Here is a 27,027-nt window from a genome sequence, read left to right as displayed (position 1 = left end):
CTTTTTTTTTAATCCAAGGTTGGTTGAATATGTAGATGCAGAAGCAACAGGTACAAAGGACTATATACTAATATATATATATATATATATATATATATAGTGTACAGACGAAAAGTGATGAAAGTGAAAGTCGCTCAGTCATGTTTGACTCTTTGCAACCCCATGGACTGTACAGTCCATGGAATTCTCCAGGCCAGAATAGTGGAGTGGGTAGCTATTCCCTTCTCCAGGGGATCTTCCCAAACCAGAGATTGATATAATGGAGTGGAAAAGCGTAAGGGTGTAATGGGGAGGGAACTATCTGAATAGGAAAACCTTGATCCTCCCTTAGAGATACCCTTGAAGGCCTGGATTTGCCAAAGAGAAAGCCAGGGATTGAGACAGAAAGAAGATTCTTGGGGTGGGAAAAAGAGAAGGGGTGCGGGCAGACAAGGCCCAAGGACTCAGAAAAGAGATGCCAATTCTTAGATCTTAGGCTGTGTTTTGCTTTAGAATTAAGCCACCTAATGCTCTAAACTTCCAATAATTAGAAGAAAACTTTGGGAAATGACTTTTGCTTCTTTGCTTTAGGGTTTGCTTATTGGGGTGTTTTGGGTAGTTCTAGCAGAAATCAAGGAAAGGGAGCCCCATTAAATGTAGGGAAGAGACAGTGAAACGACCCACGAACAGAGGCACCCGGCAGGAGACACTGGCTCTAAAGGAATCTCTCAGATATTTGGTTTCAGGATATATATTGCAAGAGCCTTGGGGAGAGAGCTGAGTTTTCCCCAGGATGTGGATGGCAGGGGTTCAGGCCAACCCCACTGGGGACTGGGAACCCAAAGCTTTCAAGGCCAGAGCTCTTTCCTCTCTCCCCAGCTGTCACCAGCAGATGCAGAAGATGCAGTGGAAATCCACCCCCCGGGCTGCAGGAGGAAGCTTCCTTCCTCTGAGGTCCTACTATGTCACAAACTGACTCTGTGGACTTGAAGAAATGAGGTAGCTTCTTTGTGTATTCCTGATCTCTAAACGGGGCCAGGAAGACTGAAGCCAGTCACATTCCCTCCTCATGTGCCAGTTTCCCCATTAGCAGTAGGCTCCTCCCCTTCTGGGAAATGAGACCACGTAAATAAAAGCAGGCCCAAAGCATTGCTCAGACGTCAATTAACTTGTTAGTTATGATTCTCTGATTTCCATTACACATATTTCTGATGCAAGGGACTGGAAGCTTCCACCGCATTGGACAAAACTCCCAGCACAATCAAATTAATGTTGCAGCAACTTCTCAGAGACACAAAGCTCTCTTTCCATTCTACTTTGAAACACTTAAGCTCTGTGCTTCAGGAGCCCAAAGATTCCAACCCACCCAACTTAGTTTCAACTGGGGCATCTGGGTAGGACCCTCATTCCAGGGCAGCTGTGGATACACACCGGAGGCCCGACGAGCTCAGGAATGTCCGAGAAATTCATGAATCCTTGGGTGATGTTGGTCAAAGACTGAAAAGAGAAAAATCAGACAAAGAGACAGAGGGTGGCACATATTCCACCTTTTCCTGGCACTGAGGCTTTAACTGAAGTCACCCTGCATGGCAGATGCAGGCGGAGACTGACAACACCCGCCCACTGCCAATACACACACTCCACCCACTTCTTAAGGTGGCACTGAGCCATATTATCACTTTTCTCTTTTGATTAATCTTAAAACTGCACGGTATATGAATGTCTTCTTTCTTGCATAATTTTAAATATTAAAATTTTATAAATTTTTAGAATTTAAAATATATACATGGTGAAGGAGATAATGAAGGACAGGGAAGCCTGGCAGGCTGCAGTCCATGGGGTCTCAAAGAGTTGGACATGAATGAGTGACTGAAACAATCAATATTATATGTATGTTATTAATATATAATTATAAATTAATAATAATATTAATACCTACAGAAAACAGTGTTTTTGGGGTGTATATGTGTGTTTTATGTGTATCTGTCCAAGTGGTTATTTTATATAAATGGTACCAGGCTATGTGTATTATTCTTCAACTTGCTTTTTTTACTCAATCATATGACATGGAGGTCTTTCCATGTGGAAATTTTCAGTATGAACATATTAGCACGTTGCCAAAGAGCTGTCTAAAGGGACTGTACAATTTATACTTCCAACAAAGAGATTTTTCTATTTCACCACATCCTTATCTACATTTGATATTTTTGAATTATACTTAAAAATCTATGTCATTGTTTTTTTCAGTTATTTGGGACTTTTTGTCTTTCTGTCATCTACTAGTATGATGTTATTTCTCTCATAAGCGCCATGATTTTTCACAAATGTGATGTTCTAATGTCCAGTGGGCTGCGATCGGGTCCCAGCCCACATCGCAGTCTTCTCTACAAATTTCCATCACTCTCCACATACCCCCAAGCCCATCAGCTCCCTGGGCCTTGGATACACCCATGTTTTTCTATTCTGTGCTTCGGTTCTGAGAGTTCCGACTCCTGAGTTCTGGAAGTCCTGTCCTCCACACCTACCTGGTAAATCCTGCTTAGCTTTCAAGTCCCTCTTTAAAGATACTTCTTCCAGAAAATCTGTCTTGATTTCTCATATTCTAAACCATCTTTCCTCCCTGGTTCCCCCACTTATGTTCCTTGCCTGTTGGTTACAGCTCTGTTACACTTATTTTCCTGACTGCAAATGCTGCCAACCAGAAGAGAGGGTTGGGGACACACTATGTGAGACAACAGAGGTATCACAGTAGGCACAGACAGATGGCCCACGCTGGCAGGTAGAAACTCCACCACCAGATGCCAGCTACACACCCCCTGCATAACTAGCAGCCCCGAAGGCGCCAAAGCTGTGGATAACCCTCCCTCCCCTTTAGCAAAGTCACAAAACACATAGCCATGCTCTGACCTGGTGATACTCACACTAGACAGGACCTCGATGCGCCCTGGTGGCCCCCTGGGCCCAGGGGGTCCCACAATGCTGGCTCCATCCATCCCTCTGTCACCCTGGATATAGCAGTGAAAGTGGGAAAAAATTCACTGTATATGGGTAATGCTCCTAGAACCGGGATGAAAACTTCTCTCACCCCTACTACAGATCTATGACCTCACCTTAGGTCCCCGGTCTCCTTTTTCTCCTTTGGGACCCTGGCAAAACAAACAAATATTCTTTGAATTTTTTTCTATTCACTTTGCCCACTTTCCATCTACCCTTCCGTCTTGCCATCTCTCCCTAAGCTCTCATAAGGATTTTATCCCTCATAAAGGTAGCAAAAGATGAAGGGCAAATTCCCCTTACAGAGTCAGAAGGAAGGAACATCTCAGACAGCAAGAGGAACAGAGGATTTCTCCCAGCACTGGCTGAGTGTCCTTTGACCCTGCACCTCAGAGCCCTCTGCATCTGGGGGATGGGGGAGGTCTTCCTATTCAATCATGGAGGGGGCAGTGATGCTCTCCTCTGTGGGGCTCAGCTCCTCCTGTACCAGTGTGCTCAGCTCTGGGTACCACTTGACAAACATAATGAGATCCTAGGGACTGGTCTTGAGAGAAATATCATAGTAGAAGATGGACCACACCTCCCTGGGGGAAGAGGTAGCGGGCAGGGGTACCTGTTAGGAGCATGGGATTCTGAAATGGGGCAAAGTGTGAGTCTTGAAAGGGCAGCAGAAAGGAGGCAATGAAGTAGAGATGCTTGATGGTTAGGGACTGTGGAGAGAGAGAGAAAGGTAATTTTCAAGTTTTCCCATATTATATCTTGTGCAAAACCACTATGCTGTTCCTCAAAGAAACAAGCTATAAAGAGCACCTGGTCTCCCCACCGCACAGCTGGAAGCTGGAGGCTCAGAGAGTATGAATTATTGAAAGTAACAGAGCAGGACGGCACCCCACAGCTTCCCTGCTCCAGCATGACAGCATGACAATCCTCAAAGTGAAGGTTTCAAAAGTCAACCTACACTTGAAGCCGTTGGCCCAGAGATGGGCTCGTGTAAGTGCCTGATGCTTCCTGAGCCCTCGGTATCCTAGGGAAGGAAGAAGAAGAATTTCAGATCTGACTCCCAGACACCTCCTTGTGCCAGGTATGGTGCTGGAAGCTGGGGCTCAGCAGGGAACCAGCAGCACCATGGCATCCAGTTAGCTGGCCTTTCCAGTTATCTGTAATGCACATTGCTCTTTAACCACAGGGATGAAGGAAAATACCTCAAATCCAAGTCCTGTTGTGCATCCAGGGCCTGGGGGCCCAGGGGGTCCAGGAGGCCCTGGGGGTCCCATGACCCCAGGAGCACCAACTTGTCCAGTTTTCCCTGGGGGTCCTGGTAAGCCTCTGTTGCCAGGATCACCCTGTGAGGAAGAGGACAGGCTGACTATCTAGTCTTGGGTTCATTCATGGAAGGAACAACATTCACACCTGAGTCAGAAAAATTGTTCTTTGAATTTCATTAGATGGATGGATTCTCTGATTGGTGCTGCTTAATGGTACAGAAACAGCCGTCTTGCCAACTGACATTTTACTTGGAGATAAGCTGACGGCGCTCACTGAATGCGTTTGGGTGGAGGGAGTGACAGAGGAGAGAACCTGGCAGGCTATTCAGTCTCCTCCAGCTCCAGATGTTCCGCCTTCCCCAAGCGGTTCCATCCAGATGTTTTTCTCTGATCCATGACATATACATGTTTCGTACTTCAGCCCAACAGTTCAATTATACTAAACCCAGAGAGACAGGAAGAAGGAAGAGAAAATTTTTCTTTTTCATCTTTTACCTTTTCACCAACTGAGCCATTAGGTCCTCTAGCTCCCTGAAAAAAAAATGATGGCTGATTATATATAATATAATAATATATCTTCCATTAGGTACGTTTAGAAGAAAATGCAGGATTACAGACACATAAGTAACAGGATGTTAAAATGGGACTCTTCCTGTGCAGTTTTGACTGATGTCTCAAACCCGAGCCCAATACAGTAATTGTGAGTTTGCCAGGCAGGTCATGCTGAAAGCTTGTGAAACCCATTTTTCAACCATTAGTTCATTACCTACCTCAAGACTGAAAAGCAGAAGTTGAAGATGAACCAGGGAAAGATTGTAAAGGAAGGATTTCCCTGGAAAGCTGTCAGTGTACTGAGTGGACCCTCTCCCCACCTTCCCAAGATGGAAGTAAAGGGGTGCCTATCCTCCTTGAAGCCAAGAAAAGGGGCTTCAAGAATTTGATATGTATTCCCTAGGCTTTTGGAGATATGTATATAATGGCTGACTCTCTTCTGGAAAAATCTAAAGAGCAAAAGCTGGCTGGAATAGCCCCAGAATTGAGTGGGAGGGTCTCTAAAACAGCTTATGTGTCCACCACCAATGGGGGCCATGGAAGAGGTTTTCTAGGGGGTTAGATGTGGATCCCGAGGTAAAGAGCCAGCTGTGAGTTCAAAGCAGAGGGGAGGACCAATGGGAGCTGATGGTCAGGCGTGGTCAGCCACAGGATACACTGCCCTGCATCAGAGGACTGCAGCTGGGGGCTCCCAGCAGGAGAACCTCCAAGGAGACCACCCCAAGCACGCTCAAGAGAAGAAGCCAGAAACCGCATGGCCACACAGAAGGCTCTCGACACCATAACAAAGCCACAGTCTAAGGCTGCGCCTTCTCCCAAACCCCTCTTCCCCTTTCTATATCAAATCCACAGAAGTGACAGAGTGGATAGTTAAACAGTCATGCTCAAAACTAAGATGGTGAGTGACACTTGAACCTGAAACAGTGAAGAATGCCAACGAGAAAACACGGGAAGCTGAAGCCAGAGGCTTCAGCCATGGAGACAAACCACAGGGAGAAAAATATCAGGTAAGGGAGGAGTGGAAGCCAAGAGCAGACTATGGCTCTGCTAGATAGAAGTTGACATTCCGGAGCTAGATAGCCATGGAGCCCTGGCCCTCTCCCCTCACCTTCCATTTTCACTACAAAAACAATAAGAGCTGTTTATTGAAACAATGGGATATGGCAGAGCCCCAGGTGGCTAGCAGACTCTGGGAGGTCCAAGGGTACCCCAAACACCTAAGATCAGCTGTTGAGGCACATCCTAGTCCTCCTGTCCTAAAACCTGCAGAAGTAGCTACCACCCAACTCGCCAGTACTTTGTATAAACAGAGGCAGAAAACAGATTAAAGAGGGATTCCGATTTCTAAAGCATAAACACACAAGCAAGAAACCCTACACATCTGAGCAAAAGCACACTCTGAAAGAGAACAGCATCAATCATGGAATGTCTCCTGAGGAAACAGAGCTAAGAACACAAACTAATCAGGACTCTAAGTAAATACTATATATTCTCAGGGAGAAAAGGGAGGATATTATTACAGCCAAGAAACAAGGACAAACTATTATGAAATAAGAACAGTGGTTAGAGAAAAAAAATCAATTAGAGATCTTAGACAAAGATATGTACCTGCTGAGAGGAAATACTCTATAGAAAGGTTGAATAACAGAACAGACATACTTAAAGAGAGAACCCCAGAGTGAACCCGGCTACTCTGTGGGGTGGCGGGAGGAGAGGAGTGCTTGCAGAAGGAAGTAGAGGTAACTGGGGTCCTGTGGCTTCCCTGCCTGCCAACCTGACCTGGGAAAAGCTAAGTGTGATCTTACATCCAGAGCAGAAACAGAAAGAATTGGGTTCCAGTTTTGCTGCCCAACCTGCAGGCTACAGTTTCTGTGTCTGTTTTTCTTGGGTGTGACCAGCCACCATCGTCTGCAATGCAGACGATGAAATTTGTCTGCAATGCAATTGCATCGATGCAATTTGTCTTTGAAGGAAGTACCATCCTTATGTATTTTTCCAGTAATAAGTCAAATCTCAGTCAGAGATATTGTGAAATAGAAGTTAACTTAGCCCAGTCTCTTGATTTTTGGACTCTATCCTCTGAAAACATTATTATTGTTGACTCCATTCAAGAAAAGGATGCTCATAAGATGAAAAACTGTACTTTTTCAATTGTCTTTCTGACTTTTCAAATCAAGAGTACATCTTGTAGCAGTTTCAAAGGAAGTTCCAGAAGATATGTTAGCCTTTGATTTATCTGTCTCAGAAACAGATGATTTTATCTAGCTTGTAGGTATGAAGAGATAGTATCTGGGCCTATTTCACTGGCTCACAGATTTGGTGACCACCATTTTGGAATATGAGTAGATCAGTTCAGGGATGGAAGAGCTTATGTTACTGTAACGTATATGAACAGGCAGAGTCAAAGTGGTAGCTCCAATTTAAAGGATCAGCAAAGACCCCACAGCTAAACTGGTGAAGGCAGACCTATACTTCACTCCTCAGTGAGAGAGCTGTGTGGTGAGGCTATGCACTGTCCTGGAATTCCAACCAGCAGAGTTGCGAGTCTGAATATGATGATGGTATGGAGAGACCAGTTCTACAGCAGAAACACTGTGAAAGAACCAGGTATGGGAGTGCTGCCTGTTGCAAAATGATGGTCTAGAATTTATTAGAAATTCTGGGGACTTCCCTGGTGGTCCAGTGGCTAAGACTCTATGCTCCCAATGCAGGCAGCCTGAGTCCAATCCCTGGTCAGGGAACTAGATCCCATGTGCTGCAACTAAGGGTTTGAATGCCACAATTAAAAGATCCTGCATGCCATAACTAACGGAAGATCCCACATGCCTGGCGCAGCCAAATAAATATTTTTTAAAATTCTGGCTCATTATGGTAGCTGGGTTTGCTAAGGACAATGTTAGACTTCATCACACAACATCAAAGACCTTTTCAGTTGTGGTTTCTTACTGCCTTATCAAGTCTGCTGGTTTTGCATATAGTATTACACTGATAACTTCAATTTGTTACAGTTAAAATTGACTATGCTCTATATGGTTTCATGGAGGCCTACAATTCAGATTTTTTACCAAATACATTTGATGATTAAAGAAGATATAAAATAGGAAATCCAGCCAATATCATAGCGTTTAATTGAAACAAGCTGTTGTAAGCTCTAAACCCATTACTAGATCCTACTTAAGAGCAGCTCACCACTCAGGTTCTTGGGAAGGGGTACACTGTTCCTTACTACACAAGATTTAGAGAATTGATCGAAGCCAATTTGGAACTGGTTGGAGAAAGGGAAGGTGATGGTCATTTACTTGCATTCCTCACACATCTCATGCAAAAGCTGGTTTTACAGGGCCCAGCAATGACATTTCAGGAGCTCAGTGAGGTTACTCACAGCCAGTTACTGGGAGCTTAACAGTCCTCAGCAATTCTGGGCACTGAAGAAAATTTGAAACATAAACTCTCTTCTGCCTGGGCATCCCAGTGCCTTTTGAGACTGAAGAATAACATGTATCAGTCAGATTATGAAATAAGCAAAAGAATGACAACCATCAGTCCTAGGTCTGTGCTGAAGACGGCAGAATCAACAGTGCAAAAGCAGAAAGAAATTTTTCAGAGAGCCATTTCCAGCATGTTCTTCAGCAGCCTTTCCAGAACCATTCTACAGATGAGAAAGCAAGCCATCCCCTGCCCATTCCTTCATGGGCTAAAGATCTCAGAGTGGCTGCTCATCTTAATTTGGGGAAAATAAACTATGGAATATTCCTATGATCAAACTCAACACAGAATCATCTATTTGATGAATTCTTAATGACATCCACATTTTGATGACAATCTCACATTTGAAAAAGATTATCTATAACAATATTATTTCCAGCCAAGTAAACCAAATCTTATTCTTCAGGGTTTTCAACTATCTGGACTGGCTGATACTTGAGGGTGAAGAGAAGAGAGGCTGATGTCCTGGTAGCAACGAGGAACGACCTCCGGGCAACTGTCCACCTAGCGTGGAAGGCACTGCCTGGGCAGGAAACGAGTCCTCTGGCACTGGAGGCATGTAAACTGAGCAGGGATCGGAGGAGACTCGAGGATCACCTGTATCATTGGGTTTTATGTGGTACATCCCTGAGATTATTCACTTTCTTTAGCATGTTTTTGTTGTTCTTTCACCTTCAGACTATTCTGCTTGGTTTACTTTGCGGGGGTGCAGGTAAGTGTCATATTCAAGGTTTCCCTTCAGCTCTCCTGAAGCAAATTTCCAAGTCTTTCTAGAATCTGCTTTTCCTTGACCAGAAACCATCATAGACACACAGGGCAACAAATTAGATCTCATAGCAAATTCCAGGAAGAAAAAAGTGATTTATCTGCCACAATTATTCTGGGCAAGCCTGCCACTTTTGTGCATGACCGAGTGTCTGAGCAGCTACAGAGTGCGCCTGCACGGGTGTTTGCGGGCGGATGTGGGCGTGGGCTTGGGCATTTTTCAGTCTGAGACCAGAGCAGCGAAGGGTGTGGACGGGGTAGAAGTGTGAGGGGAAGGGGTGTGGGGCAGGGGCAGGGGAGCTGGTAAGAAGAGGAGGGAAGGCGAGAGTAAGTCTTGTAATGTTTCCTGCGAATTTTAATTTCTTATGAAAGAGCTGGTCTATGTCAAACGAGTTCTGTAAAACTCAACAATTGTTTCTTCTTTTTCTGAGAAATGAGCTTTCCATGAAAACTGAGTTACTGTTTCAATTAAACACACTTGAGAGCTGACTGAAAATGGAAATTCAGTTCAGTGACGATGGGAGTGCCTAGGGAGTCAGCATCTCCCATAGCTTTGTCCAGGTAGGGTACACAGAGGGTCTCCACTCCCCTAGCCATGTGGATGAACCCTCCCTCCTCTGAACCCCAGTGAAGCTCAAGACTACATCTCTAGAAGGAAGCTCACCTTATCTTTATTGTCTGCCTGGCAGAACACAGCTTATCTCATCAACCAGGCCAGGAACACAATGGGCAGGAACCCCACCCCCACAGCACCAAGTGGACTTAACAGACAGAAGATTGCATGGGTTTATAGAGAAGGAGGAGAATGAAGGCGTGTGAGACTCAGAAATGGAGGATTCATCAAACTGCTCACAGAAGCCTGTGCTAGATTCTAAGGAGACACAGACAATGCTTCTGCTCTGGTTGTCAGAGTAGGGTGGGGGGCAGAATGGTAAGCTAACAGCTATAGTGTCCCTGGCTGGAGGGGTCCCAGCAGAATCAACATTGAGCTAAAGGCAAGTGGAGGAAGGAGTGTGCTTTCTACTCATGAACAGTCCAGGAGAACTTCCCAGAGGATAGATCTGAACTGGGCCTAGGAGGATGAGGAAAGGGAAAGGACAGGAAGCCCAGCACAGAGGCCAGGAGGTTGTGCAAGCCTGGGGGCTTTCAGTAGCGCTGGCTGGCCCGGAGGCGGGTGTGTGAGGGAGCAGTGGTAGGGAACTAAGAGGTAGGTCAGGAAGGGACTTGAAGATCTGCACGTAGTGAAGGTTCCATCCTGCGGGCATGAGGGAGCCAAGGGTGCTTTCTCAGTGGAAAGACAGTGAGTGATGAGAGCTTGCTCTGGCAAGATGGACTGGCAGGTGGGTGGAGGCTGGACTGTGAGTGGGGAGAAGGGGCATCAGTGAGGGGCCTGATGCCACCCTGTAGGCAAGGAAGAATGAATGTCAGGTCAGGGCAGAGAGAGGGGTGAGAGATGTGGACTTAAGACTGGCCACTCCTGGCCACGGACTCATGGTGGCAGGAAAGGAGAGGAGGGAGGAGTTAGAGAAGACTCTGTTTTTGAGTCCAGGTGACTGGGCGGATGGCGGTGCCATTCTTGGAAGCTGGGAACATGCAGGAGTAGACGGGAAAAGATGCTGAGTGCAGGTTTGGGTATAGAGAGCCCTGGGGAGAGACATCCAGCAGGGAGGACCAGGATGGGGTCAGAGGCAAGGTCGGGCTTAGAGGACAGAGGCAGGATGGCCTGGTGGTTCCCTATGCAACACCCCTCCCCCTTTCCCCGTACCTTCTCTCCTTTTATTCCAGGAAGACCAGACGCTCCATCAAGTCCAGGTTTTCCCTCGGGGCCCTGAGGAACATCAAGGACAATCAGCCTACAATATCTTTGATAAGTATCAAATACGAACCCTCTTTGGAAAAGGAGGCCAGAGCTGAGAAGACCCAGCGGGTGAGGCGGGTGGGTCTAAAGCCTTGCGTCAGTCTGTAGCGGAACAACTGTCCTGGCCACAGCTCGGCCACTGCTGGCTGTGCGCCTGTAGACGAGTGTCCTTCACTCTCTGGGTTGTGCTTTCTCTTCTGCAGGGCAGTCGGGGGCAGGGCTGGACTAGACGGTCTCTGGGGCCTCCCACCCCAGGCCGAGCACTGACGGACTACGTTTCCAAGGTTTTACACAGATTAAGATGAAGCAGTGAAACAACGTGTAGGACGATATTTTCCTTGGCTGTTGCTTCTTATCTGGAGTCTTAGTAATAGCAATGTCTTGGCTGAGGAAGATTTTGTTTACAAGTGCCAGCTAGCTGCTCACACCTAGTCATAAGCCTTAGCACTGGGGTCTGCAGTCTGTACCCCCTCCCTGGCTAAAGGAAGCCCCATGGGTACCGAGAGGGGGCGGTGACTTCGGTAGCTCACCGGGGGACCAGGTTCACCAGTAGGTCCATCCTCTCCAGGAGATCCAGGGGGTCCCATGAAAACATCAGTTCCTGGTTTTCCTGGGATCCCAGGTAAGCCAGGTGGGCCCGGGGGACCTGGAGGACCCTAAAAAAAGACACCGTGTTAAAAAACAGGGCAGGAGGGGACAAATGAATATGTTCCACTCACTCCATTGTTGACAACGACCCTACGGGTACAGACTGGTGTTGCTCCTTAGAAGATGGGGAAACTGAGGCTCAGTGAGATGATGTGACTTGCTTAAGAGCTCACGCATACAGCTAATTAGGAGAAGAGCTGAGATTTGGACCCAAGTCTTTTTAAGCCCATTATATAATGTTTTCTGCCCAGATGTATGTATACGATACAGATGCAATTTGTTGGAATTCTTAGAGGTGCTCTACTTTAGTTTTCTGATTACCTGAGAGGTTAGTCTAAAACTGCCTATTGTTATAAAGTGAAAAGGTTAGTCACTCAGTTGTATCCAATTCTTTGTGGCCCCATGGACTATATAGCCTGCCAGGCTCCTCTATTCGTGGGATTTCCCAGGCAAGAATAATGGAGTGAGTTGCCATTCCCTTCTCCAGGGGATCTTTCTGACCCAGGAATCGAACCCAGGTCTCCTGCATTGCAGGCAGATTCTTTACTGTCTGAGTTAAGGCTTATTTGTTAAGCCTTATTAAAATACCCCTGCAAGGTACTAGTCTTTTTAGCTTGGGGCTGGGTTTGCTGATGTCACCAGCTTGGACGTTCTAAGTGGGTCCTGTCCCACTCATCCAGTGAGTCCTGAACCCTTCCAGCCCTGTCATGATGAGTGGGCAGAAAGGCAGCTGAGCAGAGCCCTCTAGATGGGGATTCTTGACAGGGGCTCAGAGGAAGGGATGGAATGAGGTTGCGGCTCTGAGGACAGATGCATGAGATCCAGGTGAGAGGAGAGGTGCTCCCAGGGGGAAATCTAGAGGAAGCTCTGGTGGCCCAGCCTTGGGCAAGAGGCTGGGGGACCAAGAGTTGCCGAGGAGGCAGAAAGAGTGGTCTGCAGAGGTAGAAAGGGGGCTGCCTCAGGGTAGGGAGGGTTTTGAGAAGGGTCTGGAAGTCAAAGTGTGAAATGCTGTGTAGAGAAGAGGCCAGCAGGTCTCTGTGATGGGTAAGGGGGTGGAGGGTAGAGCCAGTGGTAGAAGTGAAGGTCATGGGCATACCTGCTGTGGAAGAGGTGCTGGAGAAGGCTGCCAGGGGAAGGAGGCAAGTGTAAAGTGGGGCTCCTGACTATAAACTAAGGTCAGACTCACTTAAAACTGACCAAAGATGGAAATGCCAGGCATACATAAATGTAGATGGGAAGTATAGTGAGTCCCAGGAGCCCACCGTCAGCCTCAGCAGTCATCTACAGAGGCCAGGCTGGTTTCATCTGTTATCAATCCCTGTGTCCCCCCTCCTGGATCCTCATGAAGGCTGCCCTCCCCTCACTACCTGACACCAGGCCTTTTAACCCTTCATACTCACTCTTAACAGCTCCTCACTGTGCACCAGGTCACCAGAGCCAGAGCTGACATCCAAGCCCCAGCCCAGGCCGGAGCCCTCAGCCTCCACTTCCACCTGCAGAGAGAAAAAGTTCCCATGCTGGGTTTCACCATCATTCTCCAAGGACAGGCATGTCACTGAAAGCTTTCCAGTATTCTGTGCCCCTGTAACTGCTGCTGGTGACTTCCCTTCTGGCTCTTTTGCCCGGTCCCCTCTACAGCTGCCCTCCTTCTCTCCCTCCCAGCTGTGCAGCCAACATACAGCCAGTGCTCAAACACAGGACACTTTCACAGCCTCTCATCCTCTCTTTTCCTGCATTTCCAATCCCTACTCATCCTTCAGGGTCCAGTTCCATGGTCTCCTCCTCCAGGAAGCCCTGCCCAACCCCATTTTCAGACAAAATTCATCTCTCCTGCTCTGTGTTCCCACCAGCCTCTGTGGAAGTCTGGATTTGGCCGTAGGGCCACCTGGCTTTGAAGCTCAGTTGTGTGTATCTGTCGGCCCCACTAGGCTAAGACTCCAGAATTGGCCCAGTCCTGAGACACCTCTGGGTGCCCAGGGTCCATCATGAGATCTGGGACCAGGAAGGCACTCAATGTCTACTTGTTGAATGTCATCAAATTCCTCCAAAGAACAAAAGGAAACTTCCAAAACACCTTTCTGGTACTTAATTCCTGAGGATGGGAACCAGGCAAAGCCTCCTTCAATCATCAAGGAGGATCTGGGTTAGGGGTTGGAGCTGAGTCTGGGCAGGTTGTGTGCATGTGGGTGGGAGAAGGGAAGCGATGACATGGAGGTAGAGAGACAGTCAGGAGGCTGCTGTCCCCATCTGAGGGATGAGGAGGTGTTGCACAACTAGACTGAGGGGCTTGGGGACTGACTGGATCAGGGAGGTGGGGGGAGGCACTTGAGGACATTTCCTGGCTTCTCTCTTGGTGATCAGGAAGATGGGGTACCATTCCCAGAACAGGGGAGCCCTGCAGGGAGAGCAGGCCTAGGAGCATGGTGACAAGTTCAGCTTGGGATTTGAGGGACCCAGGGGCCTTTCAGGGCACAGGATATAAAGGAGCTTTATAAATATAAAACTGCTGGGCTCCAGGAGAGAGTCCTGGTACAGGAGTGAGCACTGAGCTCTGACTGCAGGGCACTTGAGGGGACGAATCCTCTGTGGCTGTTTTGTGCATCCCTGGCCCCCTGCACTTTGTGCCCGTGACAAGCATGGGTAGGAATCTCACCGTGGGTTCAGTAGGCACAGCAGGTCCAGGGGGGCCAGGAAACCCCTCCTCAGCTTCACCCTAAAGAGAACAAGATGTCAGTGGAGCACTGGGCACCCCTTCCTCCTGTCCCCTTCTCTCTCCAGAAATTACGTTCCTCTTCAGAGGAGGCTTATGCAGGAGTTTTATATACCTAATCTGTTAAGCATGTACCACATGCCAGGTAAAATTTCCAAGTATTAGCTCATTTGATTCTCATCCCAGGGAGAAGGTCTACATCCCCATTATACACATAAACAGACAGAGAGAGGGGTGTGGCAGGGCCAGATGTGGGTATCCCTCTCACCCATTACCTTGGGTTAAGTCTAAGATTCAAAATCATCCAAAAGATACTTCAGAGTGGGTGGTCCTGTTACTGTCTTTGTGGTGTTTTTAAATCATTTCCTGAGGAATCAGGGTACCTATTTCAGCTTGTCACAGATTCTATACACAGGCACTTAGGGTGATGTATCTTTACAGGTTATATGCCAGGATGAAATGCTGCACGCTTGTCTTTCCCTTTCTCCTTTCTCTCCCTCTCTCTTCTTTTTTCTTGTTGCTTAGACACTAAGTCCTATCCGACTGTTTTGTGACCCCATGGACTGTAGCCCACCAGGCTCTTCCGTCCATGGGATTTCCCAGGCAAGAATACTGGAGTGAGTTGCCATTTTCTTTTCTAGGGGATCTTCCTGAGCCAGGGATTGATGCCATGTCTCCTGTGTTGGCAGGCAGATTCTTTACCACTGAGCCAGCCACCTCTCTTCTTAGAAATTTTAAAAAGTCTCATTGGAAAAGTCAGAAGCATCCTTGGTGGAAACACCACCATATATTAGGAAACTATCAACCACCACAGTTCTGCTACTTTAAGGCCATACTTGCTGACATTTAGAAAGGGTATTTCCTTCCCGGGCTTTTGCACGTATCTATTTTTAAAATGTTAAGACCACACAGTATACTAAATTTCATAACCAACTTTTTTAGCTTAGCATTATACAGTATTTTCCTCTGTCATTAAATACTCCTAGTAAGTTTAATTTTAATAGCTGCATAATGTCCCATTATTTGAACATCCTTTAAGTCAGTTAACTCCCCTATTGTTGGCTAAACTGTATCCAGTTTTCTTTTTCCATTAGGGACAATACTAAGATTAACATCCATGTACAGAAAGCTTTTTTTAATATAAGATTACCTCTTTTAGGATTGATTCCTAGAACAGAAGTGTCTGGGTCAACAAAATGCAATTTATGGTGTTTATATGTGTTGACACAGAACTTCTCAGAAGTAGTCAGTCACTGACACGGCCATCAGCATAGCTGGTCTCACCAGGCCCTCACCAAACACCAGCTTCTCAAAGCACAAAATATAAAGGATCTAAGGACAACTGAACCAGGCTGCCCAACAAATCAATGGCAAAAAGAACAAAGTAGGTGGCAGAAAATCAGACTAAAAGAGACTTGAGACACCAACCAAACAATGTAGACCCTGTTTGGATTCAGATCCAACCTAACCATAAAAAGGCATATTTAAATAGCCAGGGTATTAGATGATGTGAAGGAACCATTGTCAGCTTTGTTAGATGGATAATGACATCCATTATCACCCACTGATGGATGATACTGTGGCAAAGGGAAAAAAGGTCCCAGATCAACCTTTTAATACACATTAATGTGTTTTTGAGTTAAATGATATGATGCTTGGGATTTGCTTTAAAACACTCCAGCCTTCCCTCCACTCCAAAAAGATAGCTGTAGGAGGTGGATAAAAGCAAGACATATTATGTTGCTGACTGATGTATATGAGGGGGTTTTTTATACTATTCTAAGTCCTTTTGGGAATTTTTAGAGTTGCCATAATAAAAAAGTTTTAGAAAAAGGAGAACTGGCTCTACGTGAAGGCACGTGGCCAGCCAGCACCGCTGCACCCGATGTGGCATCTCTGTGGGGAGAGGCAGTCTTGGGGTTTTGTGTGCTCCTTGGGGTGAGGACCAGAGGAGCAGAGGCACTTCATTTAGGGAGTCACAGCACAGGAGCTGGGGCCACAGGCATCCAGCCAGCCTGGCAGGTTCCGTGTTCATTGCCCGGTCGAGTCTCCTGGGAGCACGAACCCTGGCACCAGGAGCTCCTCAACTGGCTGGGCAGTGGACTCAGACACCTGCAGCAACCTAAGCATCCAGGTGTCTCCAAGATGCAGAAAAGTTTAAAAACCAGAGCTCTTGCTCACCTTCTCCTTTTACAGAAAGCAACACCAAGACTCACCACAAGTCAGAACCTCAGCCTCCCGGCTCCCAACCTGGGGCCGCTTCACTACACCACACTCTCGGGGATGCTCCAGGGCATGAGCTTTGCAGGCCAGTATGCCCGGGTTCAAATCCTGGCCCTGGTCTTAGGGGCGCGCCACAGCAGGCAGCTTCCTTTACCTAAATGTCACTCCCCTTGCCTGGGAAACAGAGATGACTCTCCTTGCACCAGAGAGTGGCGTTGTGCATAGATCAACTTGGAACCCAGAGTGCTTAATAAATGTCCATGCAAAAGGCTTATTTCTTGCCCCTTCACTGTGAGTTCCTTGGGGATAGGAAAGAGGTCATATTCATCTCAGTTTCCAAGTGTATAGACTAAAGGCCCTGAGTTGCTGTGCATGGAGTCATGACAAGTGAATGAACAAAAAATAAAGACAGAGCAGTGCTTGGCAAGCACCAGGTGCTGGTGCAGTAGGCATTTGGGACTTGCAGCTGGCTCTCAGATGTACCATCCCATAGTCCCTCCAGTCCCGGGTCAGCACTGTGGCTGAGGGACCACGTGCCTGGAGGTTGACTCAAGGCTCTGAAAGCATGTGTGACCAAGTGCTACTCGGGGAACTGGCAAGCCCAAGCTGGTCACCAATGGAACACTTTCCTTTAAAAATATTGACACTTAAAGGGCAATTTAATTCCCCAGTTCACACAAGCCCATGCCGAGGACTGGCTCTGGGTTTCCCACTTCTAAAAGACAAAGTCACAGCCCTTAAGTAGTGACAACCTCACACCTGTGCACAGAACTTTCCAAACAGTCTCTGACCTGCATTTCTGACTTGACATCACAGCTACCCTCTTTTACAGATGAGGAAACTGAAGCCCCCAAAAAAGGATTTGCCTGAGATCATACAGTTGCAACCCAGAATTATAGAAACTTGTGTTACACGGCACCTGAAGGTAATTGGACCCTCTCCCCACCCCAACACACACACACCTTTGATGCTTCTATTTCCTTTATAGTCTCTGCCACATCTTATAAGCTTTCTCACCTCCAGAATGGGAATCTCATGACATTTGAGATGGGCCTTTGTAGCTTTCGGCAGGTCTGCCTGTTGGACTCACTTCAGTTAAAGATGTGGGCAACTCGGGACACAGAGCCAGGTGCCCTAGGTTCTTACCTCATGCTTTATCTCTACAGACTGCAGCTTCCTCATGTGTTCTCTCAAAAGCCCCAATTCTGCATGTTGCAAACCAAGATGAAAACCCACGCCCTTCCCATGACTCTGGCCTTTCTTTCCCTCCTCTGTAAGACTGGCCAAGTCAAATCTTCACACCTCTGTGTGAAGTGAAATCTTCACTTACCGGAGGGGCCCCGCTTTCAGGGGCTACTGAGGGTAAGGGGAGTGGGGGCCCCTCAGGGGGAGTGCTGCCCAATGTGTCTGCCCCAGCCGCAGTAAGGGGCTCCTCTGTCGTGGCTGCTGCTAAGTCTTCATCGCCAGGACCCTGAGAAGCCAAAGCAACATAAGGACTCGTGTCGCCTCACCCACAACGCCACACGCACACTGCTGCTGGGGAGTTTTGTCGACTGTCCTTTGAGTGGTGCTAGCCCAGTTTCAAAGCACTTGCCTACCTACAACTGTCATTACTCCCGACATACTCACCAAAGCACAGGTTCACGATCCTCTTCTGAAACGTGCATCTCCTCTAAGCCCTCCTCCCTAGCAGTGCTCACTGCCTCCCCTGATCCCAGCAATGCTGTCTAACTTTGGACCACGCTCTGAGAAAGTTCTCCTAAGACAAAGCTGGGCGTCGTAGGGTCAGGACCAAGCCTGCTCCCCTGACCCCCTCTGCCATGCTCCTCAGTTACATCCTGCCTCCCTCTGTTGGTGCCGACCTAAATCCGTGCCCTAACGAAGTCGCCTGTGCATATGGCTCTGGGAAGGCCAGCAACTGCTCCTGTCTCATGACCCTGACCTCCCTCCCCATTGTGAGCTGGAGAGGATGCTAGGAGACACCTACAGAAGTGACCCCTTGCTCGGAGGCCACTGTCGGTGTGATGAAAGCCAGGTCGTTGGTGGGGACCCCGCTGGCCTCTTCTTCCTCAAAAGTGCCGAGTGGCACATCTGTTGCAGCTGCTGCTGTTGTAGAGCCTTCTTCACTGATTGGACTCTGAAAGGAAATTGGCGCAAGGGATCATCCACCTCATCCATACCCCGGGTCGCTGGGTGTGTGACTGCAGGGAGGAAACTACTGAGGTCATCAGACAAAAGCATGGCCATAGCTCATCTAGCACCAGCCTCAGCCCACAGACCCCCAGAACTCCAGGCTTAGAATGCACCCCTCAGGTCATCCCCTCCCTGCCCCAGAGTCCCCTCCAAGACGTTTCTGCTGGATGCACATCTTGAGTAATGGGAACTCCCCACCTGCACAGGAAGCCCTTCTATCTCCAGACAGCTCTGCTAGCTTAGTTTCTTTTGAGTAAAGACTGGAACCTGATCCCCAGTTTTCTCACCCTGTGACAAGGGATTTGCCTTTAAGAGGAAGGAAAGGTAAGGGCGGAGGGAAGCAAGGCGAAGAAGAGGAAGAAAAAGAAAGGGCAGGTGGTAGTGATGATTAGTTAATTAAAATAATCCATGTAACCAGCAAGTGGCTTGGGGCGCTCCATCACCTGGTAGGGGCATGCCCTCTCCACTGTAAAGTTTCCTTGTCTGGACATTAGTACCAGAGGTGAAAGGCTGAGAATGAATGTGTGGAAGGATCTCAAAGACCAGTGTTGGTATGTGACAGCCTGACGACCCCCTCCTTTCACGCACCCAGCAAACATCTATTGAGGCCCCAGCATCTGTAGGGATGCAGACAGATCTATGAGCAAGATGTGTGTGCTCCCCAGCCTCACAGAGCCCACAGCCCAGCTGAGCCAGAAATGAGCAATTTACCCAGACTATTCCTAATTACAATTGTGATGAGACCTTCCAAGGAGACATTCAGGGGTGCTGTGAATGTGTCTGACAGGCAGACTTCACAGCCTGGGAGGCGCCTTCCTAATAAAGTGATGTTTGAGCTGAACTCTAAGGATAAGCAGGAATTAAAGGAGGGAAGGAGGAGGAGGAAAAGGTCCAGGCAGATAAGAGAGGGGGGTGGGAGGGTTCTAAGGCAAGGAGGAGTGAGGCATGATCCAGAAATTGAAAAAAGACCAGTGAGGCTGGAGCACTGAGAGCAGGGTCAGTGGCCCAAGATGTGGCCCCAAGGCTGGTGAGGCTGAACCCTGCAAGCCGTGGCGGCCAGGTGGGGGAGCAGGGCCTGCAAGGGGAACAGTGGGAAGCCTCCCACAGACAGCTGCCCCCACCAGGAGGAGCTGGGAGAGAGGGTGGAGGTGGCCAAGGGAGGCCTTAGCCATCGTCTGGGCTGGGGATGCGGTGGCTCGATCCAGGGGGCTGGCACTGGAGAAAGGTAGAAAGAGGCACAAGTGTGATATGTTGAGGCAGAAAAATCAACAAGACTTGACACATGACAGAATGTGGGAAGTATAGAAGAGGGAAGAGAATTCTGGATTTGGCAGCTGGTGGATGAGGACTCCATCATCTGAGACAGGAACTCAAGAGAATAAGGAGTCTAGGTTTGAATCTGTCGAGTCTGAAGGACGTGCAGGACAGCCATTATGACGGTGTTACAGGACAGACTTGCAGTGTCCTTGGATCCTTGCATCCTGCCTTCAGGAGATGGGAGTGTCTCTCCATGATGCCTGAAAGGAGGGTTGAGAAGGCCTGGCCAGGCCACTGGACCATGCCAGGGCTTGCCTGAACCTGGACCCTCCACTGTGCTCTGACCACCTGTGCTTGTGCCCAGAAATGGGCGTGGCTGTGGCCACCATCACCTCCTCCGTTCACACCCAGCACTCTTCCACTCCCGCTCCCAAGCCCTGCATCAGCCCTGCGCTGTCCCCATGCCTCCAGGGGCCACAGCACTCTCCACAGCACACTCATGGGCACCGGCAGACCCCACCTCTGAGGGAGTATTTGTCAGGTGCCCCCTCCCCATTCAGGTTCTTCTGGATTTGCCAGACAGAATGGAGACTGGCCCTCTCAGAAGGCTGGGATCTGCTCCCAGCTGTGACCCACAGCCTTCCAGCACTTTACACTCTTTACCAGAGTGACCATTTCTCCAGGGTCCTGTGTGGGCATAGGAAGGGTCAGTCCCCCGGTGGGCACGCTGCTGGCCTCTGCTTCCCTGGCAATGCTCACGGGCTCCTCGGCCTCCCCTGCTGCTGTCGCTGCTGAACCTTCTTCGTTTTCTGCACCCTGAATAGGAAGACATCACCAGGGCCACCATCACTGACCTGCTGCACTATGGCTGGAAGGAACTGAACTGCCCTCCCTGAGGGCAGCAACCATCATTGTGACAGATCCGATGGATGTTTTCCAGGCCTTTACTCATTGGGATTCTTGGCAGGAGGTGGCATCATTGACTACTCCTACAGCAAGGCAACGTTCCTGTTCCAGACCTAGACATAGCCCCCAACCCACCTGCCTACCTCCCGGCTTGTTTACTTCCTTCTTTCCCCACTTAGGAGTCAAGGGATCCAAGATCCTGCTGTGACTAGGTCACTTCCTCCGAAATGCCCTTCAGTGACTCCCCACTTCTGCTGAGCGTTCAGGTTCTTTTTCACAGCACCCGTGGTCTCAGAGGCCTCTCCAGCTGAGTTTCCCTTCCCCACTGCTCACGCCTGGCCCTGCAGGCATGCTGCACTTGGGTAGGTCTTTTGTGTTCATCTTGATGCCTCCAGCTTCTGCTCCTACTGGCCTACCTCCTAGAACATCTGTCTCACTCCCATCACGAGGCTACTTCTAAGCATCCCCCGGTCTCCCCTTCAGCATCCTTTACCCAGAAAGGCCTCCTGGACCCCTAACTCTGGGTTCTGGGCCCCCTTTTTTATGCTCCCCTGTGCTTCTCCTATCATACCTCTTCCCTCTCTGTCCCCCTAGGGGCTGGATCTGTCCTTTTCACCTGGTGCCCAGCACAGCGCAGTACTCCACAAACACCTGCTGAGTCAGTCAACAGAGGCCTGGGCCTCCAAATCTGAGTCTACTTGGACTTGGCCCCACAAGGCCATCGATCACTCTGTACTTTGCAAGCAGGTGAGGAAGACCAGTGACTGCTCCCATCCAAGACACCGCCAAACTCCAGAAACAAGTGAAGTAGAGCATGCACTCCGAGCTGCTTACCAGAGTGACCCCCTCCCCGGGGTCCTCAATGGGCATGGAGAGGGTCAGTCCTCCGGTGGGCACGCTACTGGCCTCTGCTTCCCAAGCAGTGCTGATGGGCACCTTGGCCTCCCCGGCTGCTGCTGTTGCTGCCAAATCTTCTGTGTATGGACTCTGGGAACAAAGACATCACTAGGGACCAGATCACTTGCCCATAGCCCTGATCAAGATGGCTGTGGCTGGCAATTGGCATCTCTGTATCTTCTTTCCTCAAAGTACTTTCTTATCTATGATGTTGCCCCAGCTCCACAAAAGCCCCCAGAATCCCTTTGGCAGGAAAGACTGAAAGGCTCCTGTGTCTTCCACCTGATTCCAAGCATCTGTTTGCCACACCAGTGACTGGGAGATCGCTGCCTCCTGAGACACCTGCTCGGGTACTAGACACTTCAGTCCAGCCCCTGCCTCCCTGTGACCTTTCCTGCATGCCCGTCCAGGAGCATAGGAACAGGGTGAGTGTCTTCCCCCACGACACTGCTTCAGAGATATGTAGGCAGAAACCCTGTCCTCCTCAGCCTTCTCAAGACTGGACACCACTCTCTTTCCCTGTGACTCAGTTTCCTTAGAAAATTCACAGGCAGATTCTCTGAAGGTTACACAGCAGGTGCAGGATATGATGAGAGAGAGCAACTTTTGCGGCTCGTGTCACCAAACCAACTGTGTTTTATCTCGGTTTCACAAAGGTTTGTTTTTTTAAAAAAAAAATATTTGGGTGGGGTTTTGCTCTGTTTCATTGCAGAAAATAGTTCTTTTGATACTAAAAACACTAACCTGATCAGAGTTAGATTTCTTTGCTGAAAGACTTAGAGCCTATAACCAGAATACAGAGAGGAGCATTTCCCAAACCCACTGGGCTACAGAACTCTTTTCCCATATAACATTAAATCCTTATAGAATTATTGTCCCCCCAAAAAAGAGAAAAGATGATGTCATAGGATTTTAACATATTATTGACCAGGGGATTTTTGCAGAAACTAAAGCCTTTGGTTGGCGATTTGTTATATAAGTGAATACTGAAACACTCCAGTCAATAATGTTTGGGCAGCAAAAGACGCATTAATACATCTTTGGTCAATAAGTTGTTAAAATGAGATTTTATTCTGACTCAGTGTCGGCTAAAGTTCCAAAGGGCAAGTATAATTCAAGAGGCTCCAGATAACCTCTGTTAACCTCTAAAAAAAAAAGAGCCAGACCACGTATGTGGGACATGCACAGAGACAATGAAAGGAAACAGAATCAGTTCTATCCTATCCTATCGATATTTGCCCTCCACCCACCTCCGGGCTATGTAAGAAAAGGGAAAGAATTCATTTAGGGGCTAAGCAATTAGAGAACAAGAATTCCTTTCGGCAATTTCCTAGTGGCCTAGTGGATGGGAATCAGCCTACCAACGGAGGACACAGGTTTGATCCCTGGTCCAAGAAGATTCCACGTGCTGCTGGGCAGCTAAGCCTGTGCACCACAACTACTGAGCCTGTGCTCTGGAGCCTGGGAATTCAATTACTGAAGCCCACTTGCCTTCGAGACTGTGCTCTGCAAAAAGGGAAACCACCACAATGCCAAGCCCATGCACTGCAATGAAGAAACCCTGGCTCATCATAACTAGTGAAAGCAACGAAAACCCAGCACAGCCAAAAATAAATAAATAAACTAAAAAAATTATTTAAAAAAGATTCCTCTAGAGACAATTTTCTGTGTGATGTGGCTTCCCCCCACCCTCCACCATTTGTTAAGCAGAATACATAGTCCTCGGACTTTGGGAGACAAAGGGACTGGTGTTTGATTCCTCTAGGGAAATACCAAAGGCAAAAGCAGGCAGCCATCTAGACTCAGAGTGAAGAGAGAGAGAGACAGAGAGATAACTGTCCTGCTGTTGCTTTCCTGGTGATAGAATGATAACAACCGCTCCAAAAAGAGCCATTAAAGCCATCCTGAGATGAACTCAACCCACAGGGCCCCCTAGAGGTTCAGGGTGACCAGAGGGTGGAAGCCCAGGAGGAAGTTAAAAGGTTAAAAATGGACTTGGGTCCTAGATCCCTTGCAGGACCTCTGGGGAATCACAAAAGCCCCCATGAAAGAATATTCTAGCAATAAGACATCTTCCCCACATAAGGCCCAGATCACAGTCTGACCAGACACATAAAACTGTGCCGTTTTCTCCAGATGGGCCAGGCTCTGCAGATGTTGAAAACAGCTGCTGGAGGGTGGGTAGTGATGAGAGAGAGGAGAAAGAAGTAAGAAAATAGACAGGAAGTTCCTGTGCTTCCTTCCCTGCCTGGCTCCTGGTTGTATCTGTATTTTTATTGATTTTTTTATATTATGCTGGACTGGATTTTGGAAATACCTGTGAAAATAGGCTGTTTACTAGACAGTGACTGGGAGAGGAGTGTCTTGAATTTTCGTCCCAGGATAGGGGAAGGAATGAGCTGACACACCGTTCTTAGCAAAGGTCAGAGGTAAGAAGGTTCTGAGTTGGAGAAGGAAATGGCAACACACTCCAGTATTCTTGCCTGGAGAATTCCAAGAACAGAGGAACCTGGCAGGCTACAGTCCATGGGGTCTCAGAGACGGACACGACTGAGCGACTAACACAGAGGAGAGAAACATAATATGTTTTAATTTGGCACCCTCCCATGTCCAGCATTTTAAACAACTGGCTTTGCATGTGTAAAAGCCAATTTCCAAACAATACAGTGGACACACTGCAAAAAATCTGATTCTGTCCTGAAGGGGCTCAAAGGGCGGAAGAGGCTGTGCATCTTCACAACAGGAGGGAGTCAGGTTCTGTGTTGAGAGCCCAGTATTCACCTCTGGGGAGGTCTGAGGACCGGCCTGAGCTGTGTCTCCTCCCCTGTCCTGGCACATCCTTGGGGAGCATCTTGGGCCCTGGGACTCCCACCTCCTCTGTACCAGGAAGAGGGAGGCAGTCTCCATGGTGTTCAACTAAAACTCTTGCAGCCTTCTGCAGTACCCAAGACAAGTCACCATCAGGTCTGAAATAAGCAAGCAAATGTACTACCAACTTACATGAAATTTACCATTCACTCACCTCTTCAGTGACATGAAGGAAGACCCCATCCCCCGAGCCAGTGTCTGCAGTCGGGGAACCGTCCACAGTCTGAACTGCCTCCAGTGTATCATTCAGGATCTCACCAGACCCTACAGGAAGCAGGCATTTTTCAATGAGTAACTGCACTTTGCAAGTGAAAAAGAATGAGGTTTCTTTTCATCTATGACTTGAAAAGATGTTCGTAATACAGGATTAAGAGGGAAAAAGTGCTGCAGAAAGACAGACGCTGAAAGGCAGTATTGCAAGGTGGTTTCAATTACAGGCTCCAGCATCAACTGTAGGGTGAGAACCCAGCTCTGCTGTTTACTAGGCATGTGACCTGTGGCAAGTCATTTAACTTGTGGCTCAGGCTGCTTGCCTATAAAGAAGGGATCGTAATTCCTATCTCATAGAGTCATTTTGAAGATTATGTATGTGTTACAAAGATTAATTAAGCTAACATAAGAAAAGCATTGAGGACGGTGCCTGACATACAGTTAGCGATGGATAAATGTTCATTGTTAGTGTGCTTCTATATTTGTAAAAAGAAAAAAATATACGTATGAGAATACACGCTTCATTATCATTAGATATATCATCATCAATATGTAATTAATATATTATTATACATAACATATAAAATATACAGATACATACATATATATGTGTGTGCAGATAAACCACACATACTAAGCTAAACCACAGTACTTAATATTGGTTTCCTCCAGAGGACAGGAGAGGAAACTACCATTTTTTTGGTTCGTACAACTCTGCATTGATTGAACTGTTACCACAAGCACATATTTCTTTTCAATTTAAAAAGCAAATGGAGTCCTAAAGCAAAGAAAAAGACATTAAACTACACAAATGCTTGCCTGTTATGGGCTAGGTCCCAGGCTAACTCGTGCCATGCACTCCTTCCTGGAATCCTCTGCCTGGCCCATCGGTGCTCCCTACAAGGACCTCCCACCACCTCACAGTCGGTGGGCAGAACCAAGGTAGGAGTCCCATGTTTTCAGTCTCCCCATTGTCACCCCACGGCATGTGTTCTGCTCTGATCTGCATATTAGTACCTTGTGATTATTAGTCCCATTTTGCAGAGGAAGAACAAGGTCCCACACAAGAGGCTGGGAGGGGCCCTAAAGCCAGCCATTTACACACATGCTGTGCTCAGCCATATCCCGCGGTAAGGACGGTGTCGAAGGGAGATGCTGAACTATTCAAGGGAAGCTGTGCCCGTGTGCACTTTAAAAAATGGAATGTCCTGGAGTCATCAGCCCCTCACCAGTCACTCTCGCATTCTCCCTACTCTGGCCACCAGAGGGTGCTGTGCAAGCAGCCAGAGGGACCCCAGGCCTCTGCTTCCCCACCCCTTGAAGAATGAAGGTGAGGATGGCTCAAATGTCCTGTGCCGGGATGGTGTCAGCGACCCTTGGAATACAACTCTTGGGAGGCTTTCCCTAGCCAGAGTTGGGGCTCGGGGTCCAGCTCCTTCCTCTAAAGATCTCGAGCCAGCTCTGCTGTTTCCGCTTGGCCTCTGTCTGCCACAGAAGGAATCTGGCAGATGCTGGGAACAGGCGAGCTGCGCTCAGACTGGGTCCCACCTCCTACGCACTCACTTCTCAGTCTAGGAGAGGCCTCGCCTCCCAACCCCGCAGTCTCTGCCCTCGCCTTGCTCCTCTCTCTGAGATTCTAATCACGCCCTGGAGAGCAGCATGCGCAGCTCACAAACCACTTCCATACCCGCAGCGGCAACATTCAACCCTCTCATCCACCCGGGAGGCAGGGGTTGTGAATGCTCCCAGTGGACTGAGGAGGAATCCAAAGCTTGGAAAAGTTGAGCAGCTTACCCAGACAGCAAATAGGTGGCTGAGCAGGGCTTTCGTCCAAAGGGTCTACTCTCAGCCAGCAGTCTTTCCATAGCTACACCCTGACTCCTTGCTGGTATTGTGACTTTATTAAATTATTATACAATTTTTTAAATTCAGTACTGTATACCTTCTGTCACGAACAGACTTCCGAAGTTTACTTGCTAAAATAACATTCATTTACTGATGAAAGTAAAAGTGTTAGTTGCTCAGGCTTGTCTCACTCTTTGCAACCCCATGGACTGTAGCCCACCAGCTCCTCTGTCCAGGGGATTCTCCAGGCAAGAATACTGGAGTTGTTAGCCATTTCCTTCTCCAGGGGATCTTTCTGACTCAGGGATCGAACCTGGGTCTCCTGCATTGCAGGCAGATTCTTCACCATCTAAGTCATTTTTTTAGACTTA

The 27,027-nt window shown here is 48.2% G+C and overlaps 1 protein-coding gene across 5 annotated transcripts in view; it reads right to left on the bottom strand.

The window, feature by feature from the left end:
- Positions 1 to 27,027, bottom strand: part of COL15A1 (collagen type XV alpha 1 chain) — a 103,377-nt gene that overhangs the window by 31,174 nt on the left and 45,176 nt on the right. For 3 of the 5 annotated variants that reach the window (XM_005210199.5, XM_059888927.1, XM_024995423.2), the window contains 15 exons: positions 24,756 to 24,865; positions 21,671 to 21,823; positions 20,594 to 20,746; positions 18,468 to 18,617; positions 17,811 to 17,951; positions 14,201 to 14,260; positions 12,948 to 13,040; positions 11,430 to 11,555; positions 10,807 to 10,869; positions 4,734 to 4,769; positions 4,176 to 4,316; positions 3,932 to 3,997; positions 3,090 to 3,125; positions 2,901 to 2,984; positions 1,411 to 1,476 (listed from right to left, as the gene is read on the bottom strand). In XM_005210199.5, coding sequence (XP_005210256.1) covers positions 1,411 to 1,476; positions 2,901 to 2,984; positions 3,090 to 3,125; positions 3,932 to 3,997; positions 4,176 to 4,316; positions 4,734 to 4,769; positions 10,807 to 10,869; positions 11,430 to 11,555; positions 12,948 to 13,040; positions 14,201 to 14,260; positions 17,811 to 17,951; positions 18,468 to 18,617; positions 20,594 to 20,746; positions 21,671 to 21,823; positions 24,756 to 24,865 — 1,478 coding nt within the window. Of the gene's footprint in view, positions 1 to 1,410; positions 1,477 to 2,900; positions 2,985 to 3,089; positions 3,126 to 3,931; positions 3,998 to 4,175; positions 4,317 to 4,733; positions 4,770 to 10,806; positions 10,870 to 11,429; positions 11,556 to 12,947; positions 13,041 to 14,200; positions 14,261 to 16,438; positions 16,445 to 17,716; positions 17,737 to 17,782; positions 17,952 to 18,467; positions 18,618 to 20,593; positions 20,747 to 21,670; positions 21,824 to 24,751; positions 24,866 to 27,027 lie in introns of all 5 variants that reach the window. The other 2 variants (NM_001191285.3, XM_059888928.1) reach the window with 2 other exon arrangements.

The sequence above is a fragment of the Bos taurus genome, chromosome 8 (assembly GCF_002263795.3).
Source record: "Bos taurus isolate L1 Dominette 01449 registration number 42190680 breed Hereford chromosome 8, ARS-UCD2.0, whole genome shotgun sequence".
Taxonomy (NCBI): Eukaryota; Metazoa; Chordata; class Mammalia; order Artiodactyla; family Bovidae; genus Bos; species Bos taurus.
This window is presented reverse-complemented; position numbering and strand designations above follow the sequence as displayed.